The sequence below is a fragment of the Mus pahari genome, chromosome 2 (assembly GCF_900095145.1).
Source record: "Mus pahari chromosome 2, PAHARI_EIJ_v1.1, whole genome shotgun sequence".
In the NCBI taxonomy this organism is placed as follows: Eukaryota; Metazoa; Chordata; class Mammalia; order Rodentia; family Muridae; genus Mus; species Mus pahari.
Window position 1 is genome coordinate 89144932 of NC_034591.1, and position 10724 is coordinate 89155655.

Here is a 10724-nt window from a genome sequence, read left to right on the forward strand (position 1 = left end):
TTGAATTTACACAATTTTCTTTTAAAGTTACATGAATCCCAGGCCTTAAATTTCATTTCCCTTCAGAAGCAGTGTGCAGTGAGTTAGGGAAGAATGGGAAGAGAGGAGAGACAGATTAAAACGTGTGAAGAGAACCCCCAGCTGTGAAGATGGTGATCCAAGGGTCCTCAGCATGTTTATTGACTTCATTAAAGAAGGCCAGTGGTGCCAGGCAGTAGTAGTGCGTGGCTATACTCCCAGCACTTTCAAGGCAGAAGCAGGCAGATCTCTATGAGTTCGAGACCAGCCCAGTCTACAATTGAGTTTCAGGACAGCCAGGACTAAGTAGAGAGACCCTGTCTCAAAAAAACTAAGAGAGAAGGGAGAATGGAAGATAAGAAGCCTAGTGGAGGGAGAATGGCAAGGCCATTGGAAAGGGGGATAATGGAGTGAGGTCTGGAGGGCACTGGGAAGCAAGGGGTCCAGAGCAGAAACAAGGATAGCTAGAGAGAGGATAGCCAGTGAGAGAGGGAGCCCCAGTCGACAGAGCATAGCTAGGAGTGGAGAACCTCAGTCTACAGTACTGAGAAAGGTGGAGGAACACAGACACCGCGATTCATTCTGAAGATAACAGGTTTTAGGAGAAGGGAAAGAAGCAATGATGGACAAGGTGAACAGACGACTATGACAAAAAAGGACAGGGTCTGGAGCGGGGTCTCGGTGGGGAAAGAGGGATGATTTGGAGGTACCTGTGGATTCCCACGGCGATTGTTGGTGCTGTCTCTAAGCCTGAAATAACTGTCAGTCTTCACAGATGCTTCTAGAGAAGAACAAATCCTCAAGAAGAACCAAGGGTCAGTGCTAATATTCTACAAAGAGGCCCGCATCACAGCCTCAGCGGCTGGGCAGGGCTCAAGGGTAGGCAGGGTACTGTTCTGGGATGAAAGGCTGGGGATGGAGGAACTAACATTTTAGGCAGAAATAGATTGTGGTTTAGTGGGAATCGTGTGACTTCAAGATGTTAGAGTTCTGGGAGATGTCAGTGGTAGCACAAGGTTTTGTAGAAGTTTTGGTGACACCCTCAACCATAAGAATTTACTTCACCATCTCACACCATGTTGGTGAGAAAGTTGGGTCCAGAAACTGAAAGACCATTCTTGGGCCTTCATTTCTCAGCCAGAGGTCAGCCTCCAAGTAAATGAGAGCAAACTGGCCACTCTTCTGATGAGATACAGGCCAGGTGAACCACCTTCTCGTAAGGGTAGAAGCCCTGAGCACAGAAAGGATAAAGAAACCAAGCAGAGGAGCTAACAGTCACTCAATATGATGAGTAGAACCTCACTAGGCCAATGATGAAGCCTAGGCTTAAGGCAGTTTCTCAGTCTTGAAACCCGCTACATGCCACTTCTGATGGGTCCATCACTGGCAGGCATGCACAGTCAGCTCTACCCTGAAAAGCCTTCCTCACTCCTACAAGTCAATGGCCGGGAAAAACTCAGCTTTTCTTCAATGTCATAAAGAGCTACAGGCTTGGTGGGTAGGACCAGGAAGGGAAAAATTCCTTCTATGTGTGTTCTAGAGTTATTCTAAAGTTATGCTTCAAGCTCCGACTAAGAGTAAAGACCACAGGATTCCAAGATTCCTGCATCTTTCTAGGCATCATTGAGTATATCTCAAAGGGCCAAACACAGTCCCAGCCTGAGGATACAGGACATCACCCACCCCAGTCTGCAAAACCTAAATATTCACAACTGTAGATGAGACCAGCAGCCCCAGAGATGCCTGCACAGATACACAAGCAGTCACCTGAGATTCTAGGTACCTCTGTCACTCTCAGCTCAGGTGTTACCCCCACCCGACACACACAAACTCACCTCCTCTGGACCCCTCTGCATAGAGTTCACCATGGCATTTACTATTATGCTGTGCCTTGTTTATTTACATTTTTCTTTCTAGCACAATTATATTTGGGACTCCTTTATTAAACAGATGGTGGAATCTAGCACCCAGCACATGTAGGAAGAGTTGGTCTGAAATGAAAGAGAACTAAGCTGAGTTGAATTGAACCAGAACGACAGTGGAGGGCACAGAGTAGTCATTTCCTCAGCTTCCCCAGCCACAGAGCCCCCACCCTCCAACAAGGTCCTCACTGCTTCTTATGGAACAGAGCAGGGGCTGGTTCATTGCTGGGCTCAGCCATGACCTGCATGGGCTGGTTGTTCAGGGCAGCCTCTCGCATCTTGTGGTACATGAATTCATTTTGGCGGAACATACGCAGCTCCATCTCTGTCTGCATCCGCATGGCCTGTGGGACATAGATAGACACAGTACCAATAATAACAAGTCCTCAAGACACCGTCCTGACACATCTTTGGATAAATGACCCTGGTCAGTATTATTCAACTCTATCCCTTCAAAAATGGGGGGGGGGTTACAGTATTGTGAACTGATGCCTGTGTGCCTAGCATCATAAAGAGAGGAAGTTGGACCCATGAGACAGTAGCCAAAGGGTTGTTGTCAGCAGAAAATGCTTCTTCTCACTGTCAGCTGAGGACCTGGATCTGAACCCTGGATCCTGAACTCTGTGGTTGTAGGACCTCAACGAAGTGACTTGATCACTTCAGCCCCCTGTTTCACCATCCAAGAGACGGTAAGATGTCTCTGTACTTTGCAGCAGGCTGGAAAGATTATAGTGAGCAACACACATCAAAGTCCTTGTTCTCCCACATATCCACTCGGGGGCTATTCAGAAGGAGCTGGATGCTCAGAGGCTCAGGACACTATGGTAAGACTGACAGACTCTGCCACTGATAAGCTTAATATACTAGACATAAAATTAGCCATCTCCGACCTTACCATCAAACCACTAGATAACTATAGACAGAGAACTCCCCCCTTTAGGGATTCTGATGCCACATATTAATCAAGGGGGTGGGCTAAGCAACCTATGTTTCTTTCTGGTCTGGCTGGCAGTCTATAGACTTCCACAAAACAAAGTCCAGATGAACCAGGCTCCCATCTTAAGAGCTCTTCTAACAAGACAGTCACTGCCCACCCCCAGGAAGCTATTTACCTCTAAGTCTTTGGTGATAGGGTGGGAAGGTCCATGGGTCACCAGGAGAATAGCATAGGCTTTGCAGATCATCCCATGCCCCACTTCGATGTGACCAGCATGCCAATTGGTCAGCCCTGCCCGCATGACAGCCATGCCCAATTGGGCATTGTTATGGTGGTAGAGTTTCCTGCAGAGGCACAGAAAGTAATCATGACTCATTATCTCAACCGCCCTTACATCTGTACAGCACAGAATAACTCCCAATGTACTCTGGTGGTTATCGTTGTCACCTTGACATAATCTAGCATCACTTGGGACAAGAGTCTCAATGAGGCAATGGGTATGTTTGTGGGCAGCTTTCTTGAGGGTCTGTGGATAGCACCATTCCCTGAGCCAAGGATCCTATACTTTGTGTGAGTGGAGAGGACAAACTGAGAGCAAGCTTGCATGCATGCATTTATTCATTCCTCTCTGCTCTTAAGTGTGGGTGTGCTGTGACCTCAGCTTCCCAGCTACGATGGGCTGTGACCTGGAATTGTAAGCTAAAATAAACTCTCTTCTAAGCTGTTTCTCTCAGGGTATTCTGCCACAGTAGACAGAAATGATATCAAAGCCAGTCCTCTTACAGATCAAGTCCATCTGGTCTTCCCACGAGTGCTATACGGCACTAGCAGTTTGTCATAGGGTACTGAAATGCATAGAGCGGCTAATGTCCTACACAGTGAGGACAGGAGACTTGGGAATCTGGCCTGGACCATCAAGTCAGTGCTTCATGGACAAAGAGGGCCACAGGTGTACTCTGAGCCTGAGCACAGAGAGCCAGGTACCATCTGGAGAACCCCCAGTTCCCTGGGGGACATGAAAGGAAGCTTGAGGTGGAAAATGTAACTTTAATGTCCTTCCTGGGGGCTGCACTTATTTTCTTCTCCTAGCAGGGCTCCTTCCTAGCATGCTGACAATTTACCTGCATTTTTAATGAGCAGCATCCTCTAAAGAAAAGCCTTCTTATGACAACTTACTCATCTGACCAGAGACACAAATTCCTATGATAATATGAACATAGACAGTAAGAGAGAACATTGGTGGAAGGGAATAAGAAAGAAACATAATTTGTAAGCAAGAATGGCCTCTCTCATCATAGTAGAGCTGTGAAAACTTATGCACATATGTACATATCTGCCCAATGTTATATATATCTATATCTCACATGTATACTCATATAAAGATATACACAATGCAAATATATTGCTATGGTTTGGATAAGTGCCCATGGCCAAGACCTATGAGTTACAGATTGGTCATAGGTTATTAAAGGGAGAATAAAAACACTTTCCAAGCACTTAGAAATCAGGCTTCTTTTAGGAAAATCAAAGGTAGAAGACATGGCTCAAGTGACAAGTAAGGAATGTATACACAAACAAACCAGAGATGACAACTAGGTTTCATCTGAGGACCAGGTCGGACATCATTATTTGATCATTATTACTCGGAACAACATGATAAAAGGTTTATTTGTAAGGAGAAGCACGATCATGATCATGGCCTGTGGCTGATGCTATTTGTGGGTATAAGAGGAACAGTCAACTGTGTGCCATCTCTTTGGCATCCCTGGAACAGAGGATGACGGGAGACTACCCAAGACTCAGACCATCACTTACATGTAGCCATCCACCATCCTCCCTGGAACAGAGGATGTCCGGGAGACTACCCAAGACTCAGACCATCACTTACATGTAGCCATCCACCATCCTCCCTGGAACAGAGGATGTCCGGGAGACTACCTGAGACTCAGGACCATCACTTACATGTAGCCATCCACCATCCTCCCTGGAACANTGTAGCCATCCACCATCCTCCCTGGAACACAGGATGTCCGGGAGACCACCTGAGACTCAGGACCATCACTTACATGTAGCCATCCACCATCCTCCTGGCATAATGTGAGGCCTCCTCATAGGCCTGGAGGTAGGAGAGGACCTCTGATGCAATGCTGAGCAGCCGAAGCACGTAGAGGTTGGTGTCGGCAAACAGTGGCTCCTGCTTCTCCAGGCACTCCCGACACAGCTTCACAACCTGGAGGGAGACACAGCTTCATCCATCACTACGGTACCAGAGTATGTCTTAACCGACACATGGAACATCAAGACAACTCTAGACTCACTCTTTGAAGCCTGGTGGAAAAATTAAAACAAGGTTTGTGGTTTGAACTAACAAAATGGTCCACATGGCTAAGACATAGGCATGGGAAAGGATAGAGTTAGAACATAAAGATGATACAACAAAGAGAGGAATTTTCAGTCACTAGACAGCAGAGCTGTGGAAACTACATATGCATGCATGTATGTATATCTCTCTATATACTAAATGTGTATATACATACATATATATGCATATATGTGTGGATATATGCAAAGTAAATGTACTGAGATTGTTTGGGTAAGTGCCCACTCCTAAGGTTTAGTCATCAGCCTGTGATGTTATTGTGGGATAGAAGTAAAGAGGGAAGAACAGAGGAATGGAGTTCGTGGACTGACACCCCCTCCACCCTTGCCGTGGCTCCTAACACATGCCTTTGTCATAGATTCCCTACCATGCAGAACACTTAGTTTTCATGGCTTCCTCCCATCTGACAGAACTCAGGTGCTAAGGATAATGTCTTACACTGGTCGCCCTAGTAAGGACTCATACATAGTAAAGGAGAAGGAGGAAAAGAAGGGAAATGAAGCAGACTTGAAGTAAAACTAACTACTATATTAACATGCCCTAGTGGCAGCCACACCTGGCTCATGCAAGCTGCATAGCAAGCTTTAAGTGATAGCCACTAACTCATAGTGCCTCTGTTCTACTTCAGAATGGATAGATCCCAGCTTAGAGGGCAAGACACAGAATAAACTTCCAACACGTCACTGAGATTAACTTCTCAGGTATGATGATATATACTGTGAGTCCCATACTCAGGAAGATAGAGAGTTGAAGGCCAGTCTATATTACATACAAAAACCTTGTTTCCAAAAACTAACCCAGCAATAGCTCTGCAGACCAGTTGGCTGCACACTGAAAATCTGTGGAGGCTACAAAACCTTGATGCCTAGATTCCTCTAGCAGAGACTTTTAGCAAAATCGTCCTGGCTGGAGGAGGGGGATGAGGCTTTTACACGGGTGGTTAGAGTATACAGCCAGAGGGGAAGCCAGGGGGCTTTGAGAGCCAAAGGTGAATGCCCAGTATGCAGTGATAGGGTGTAAGAGGCTTATATTCAGTGATGCAAAGGCAGGCAGGCCACTCTGAGTGTCCACTCTTCCATTTCTGATGCCTCACGAGCTGTCATGGGCAGCCCCCCAACCCCTAACTCATGGGTCCAGCAGCTTTTGCTCTCCTGGGCCAGATCTCATGGGTTCAGCGGTCATTGAGAATATGTCGTTAGTGGGTGCTAAGATGGAAGAGCATGAAGAGAAATGGCTTCCAGGAGTGCAACCTGTTCAGTGGTCTCCCTTTTCTCTTCATATACCTCCCTCCCTCTCCACCTTCTTCCCCCTCACTATCTTCTGTTAAAAGTGCTCTCACCTCGTGATACAAACCCTCAGAGCGAGCCTTGTCTATTTTTTCCAGTGTATCCTTTGAGAATTGTATCATCTCCTTCACCACTTCCTGGGAGGGCTGGGAAAGAAAGGGACATCCAGTTTGAGATTACCTCATGGTGCGGCCCATTTCATCTCTGAGTACCAGAAGACTGGGAATGTAATTCCATGGATGAGCACTTGCCTTTCATGCATAAGGCCCAAGGTTCAATCCCACCACTACCAAAATAGAAAGAGAAGTTAACTCTTTGAGTATCTGCTATCTTTGACATCCACTGTAATACAGGGTCAGAGCCCTCTGAATTCTGAATGTCTCATTTCTCCAAGTGTGCTAAAGACCGCTGTGTCTTTGCCAACTGCTTCTTTGTGCTTCTTTTGCTTACTTTCTTAATTTAGAGCCTTTTGGTTTTTGAGGATTTTACACATGAGAACTGTATTCACATTATTTCTATCCCTTTTTTCTATTTCAATCTCTCCCATGTTCCCCGACTCCTTCTCAATGTTCCTCACACACATGCCCACATATACTTGTGCATACACACATAAACACACACACACACACACATACACGGTAAGGATGACCACTTGACTTGAATAACTTACCAGGAAGGTCATCCCTGGAGAAAATGGACTTTCCCTCTCTCGGCAGTCATTGACCCATTGACTATCGGTAGCTTTTCACTTAGGGGTGGGGCCTTGTAAGAACTCCTCTGTCTACACCGGGTATATGGACTATTGTTCTTATTCGGGTTTTGCTTAGGCAACCACTTCGTTGAGGTTTCATGGGTGTCATTTCCCTGTTGTGTCTAGGAGATACAATCTCACAGCAGGCATCCTGGTCCTTTGGCTCTTAGAATCTTTCTGCTCCCCTTTCTGTAATTTGCCCTGAGCCTTGGATGTAGGGGCTGCATTGCAGTTCTATCAGTTGGAGTTGGTCACTTTATGGTCACTTATCCTGTGCATTTTCACCAGTTGTGGATCTCTGTCATAGACTGGGCAAAAAGAAGCATCTTTGATAAGGAGTGAGAACCACACTTATCTATGAATAAAAGCATCCGTATTTAGAATTCAGTTAGAAATTATATTGGTTTAGAAAAGTAGTAGGTCCTCTGCTGGGCCCCATGACCGCCCCAGCAATGGGTAGGTGGTTAGATTTACACTGCATGAATTCTGACTGAGTTTGGGCCTACGTCCAATTAGACATCTACCGTTTACTGCCAAGATGAAGTTGTCACTGTGCATCATTAAGGATCTCTTGCCAGCATCCCAGTCATCACTGTGGCTTTTAGGCTTTCATGTGGGTTCTTCTATCAGTTCTTCTTCCTTGCAAGGTTGCATAGCGCCTTCCAATACTATGAAAGCCAGTCCTCAGGAAAGAAGCTCATAGTTCCTCCAAGTCCTGTCTCTGGTGTGAGATGTCTTCTGCAAGAGGGTCTTGCCTTCAAGTGCTGGGAGGCCACCAAGGGCAATGGCAGTAACCTGTATTGTTCTGGAGTCTCTTAGACATCCCTGATCAACAAATGAAAGGGAGGTTTCCTGTACCTAGCACTAGACAGGTCTACAGGGTTTTTGTTTGTTTTGTTTTGGTTTGTTTTGGTTTGGTTTGGTTTTTTGAGGGGGGAGCATTATCACCCAAAATTACATAACAACTACACACACACACACACACACACACACACACACACACACGAGTATATTTTACATATGAACTTGTATTTATTTTGGTTTTTTTCCTTTTTCCCCCTTCCCTTTCTCCTTCTTGCTCTGGCTCCACTCACTCCAGCCCATAGGTTTGTTTGTTTGTTTGTTTGTTTGTTTGTTTCTCATTACAGATGGTTGTGAGCCACTATGTGGTTGCTGGGATTTGAACTCATGACCTCCAGAAGAGCAGTCAGTGCTCTTAACTGCTCTCACCAACCCAAATATGAATTTTTAAATAGGCCTATGCAACTTGGGCTAGGCTTTTTTCTCCATCTATGAGTCTATACATGTGTCTACATGAGTGTGAGTGAGTGTGTGTGTGTGTGTGTGTCAGGAGTCCATGGAGCTGGAGTCACAGGCAGTTGTGAGCTTCCTGCCCAACATGGATGCTAGGAATGAAACTCAAGTCTTCTGGAAACAAGCATCCTTGCCCACTGAGCCACCTCTCCAGCCCCCTCTTCACAGACTGGTGACTAAGGCTTAGAACCGTGCTACCACCTTGTCCTTGGCAGTCTGGTTCACTGCTGGGCTTTTGGACCCAAGAGTAGAACTAGACATTGACTCCCTCATGTGTTGTCTCTAGAATTTTGGACTGGGATCCTGTTGTCTAAGAGTCTTTGCTTCAAGTCAACCACAGACAGGCCTTGTATTTATGTCTTCATTCAAGTCACTGATTTAAAAACACAGAAGCCAGCTGTGGAGGTGCTTGCCTGTAGCCCCTGAACCTAGGAGGTGGAAGTCAAGAGGATCAGGGGTCCAAGAACAATCTGGGCTCCAGGAGATCCTGTCTCAAGAAAACAGTAAAATAAAATGACTAATTATTATCCAGAACAGGAGTAAAGCCTGAGGACCTGATCCAAGAATCATACTTCAGTGGCCACTGGTGCTTGCTAAAAGGACTTATGGTTACAGTCATTCAGATTGTAACCTGGGTCTTAGCATGCACCCATTAGTTATTTATCTTGATCAAAAGGAAAATGTGAGCAATTTTTATCAGCTCTTTCTGAACACTGGACTCATCTGGTTTCCCACATTAGAGAGACTAAGCAGTCTAGTGGCCAAAGCCTATTACACTACATTTTGATATGTGAAGTAAAGAGTCCCATGTGAACAGCATTAGTTTTTGAAGGGGGTGTGCCAAATGTCTCCAAGTCCAGAGGAAGAGATGGAGAAAATAAAGAGAGGAGAAAAGGGGGGGAGCTAGAAAATGACAGCAGGAGCTAGGTGAAGCTGCAAGAGGAGCCAGGTAGATGGGAGGGGCTACACAAGGGGCGGGGCTACACTAGAAGGTGAGGGGGAGGCCCTCAGCAGTAGGTAGAGAGGGAAGGGGACAAAATATGAAGAATGTTCATTCCTGACTTTGGAAAAGCAGCCCTGAAGGTCAGAAAGAGACAAAGAGACACCCAATGGGGGCTAAACAGAAGTATCCAGAGGCATGGCTGAGGAAAGTGTTATATATTCTGTTTTTATTCTCATTTTAAACTTTTAGTTTGCATTTCCTAGAGGTTACTGTGCATATATGAGGGTGGTTGGAGAACTTCTGGTGCTGATCAACCAAGGGGCTGCCTACCAGGCTCTTGTAAGGTGTTTTAAGGAGGCAAACAGCCCAGCTTGGTGTGATGGCTGCCCTGTCGTTACTGGCCTTGGGAGGCTGAGAGGGAGAGTCAAGATTCAGGTCCTCCTTGGTTATACAGCTAGTGCAGGCCAGCCTGGGCTTCCTGAGACGCTGTCTCATAGGTTGTGATGTCACCGTTCATCACATAGTCTAAGCAGAGGGGAACACTTAAGTTCTTCCAACTTTCCATTTCACAGACAAGAGAAATGAGGCACCAAAGGAGGAAAAGTGCCCAACCTCAAACACTCAGGGTTAGAGCTGAACTGGAAAACGGGCCTTCTCGTTTTTTCTTTTTTCCCCCTTCCCCCCTTAAAACATTACGATGCCTTAAAAAGACAGAGAACAAAAATGATAACCTAGCAGGGCATATACCTATAATCCCAGCACTTGGGAGGGAGGCTGACATGGAGGATGAGGAGTTAAGACACCAGGCGGAGTGAGTTAAGAGCAGCAGGACTATAACTCAAGTTAATTCATTAGAAAACTATAAAGGTGTGCTTAATCTTTCCTGTCCAGATATTTAAGAGGAGTTAGTTTTATTTTTAAGTTCATATATTTACTTTAATAAGGAACCCAACTTAAGAGGCCAGCAAAATGACTCAGTGGGTAAAAGCACTTGCCACTAAACCTAGCAACCTGAATTTAATCTCTGAGACCCATGGTAGGAGAACCAACTCCCACAAATTGTCCTCTGACCTCCACATGCACACACACACACACACACACACACACACACACACACACACGAGAGAGAGAGAGAGAGAGAGAGAGAGAGAGAGAGAGAGAGAGAGAGAGAGA

At 45.8% G+C, this 10724-nt stretch overlaps 1 protein-coding gene across 2 annotated transcripts in view; it reads right to left on the minus strand.

Moving 5' to 3' along the window:
- Smyd1 (SET and MYND domain containing 1) overlaps positions 1–10724 on the minus strand; it is a 52286-nt gene continuing 41562 nt past the window's right edge. For both annotated transcript variants that reach the window (XM_021190573.2, XM_021190572.2), the window contains 4 exons: positions 6597–6689; positions 4944–5107; positions 3053–3221; positions 1–2284 (listed from right to left, as the gene is read on the minus strand). In XM_021190573.2, coding sequence (XP_021046232.1) covers positions 2126–2284; positions 3053–3221; positions 4944–5107; positions 6597–6689 — 585 coding nt within the window. In that variant the 3' untranslated portion in view covers positions 1–2125. The remainder of the gene's footprint in view (positions 2285–3052; positions 3222–4943; positions 5108–6596; positions 6690–10724) is intronic.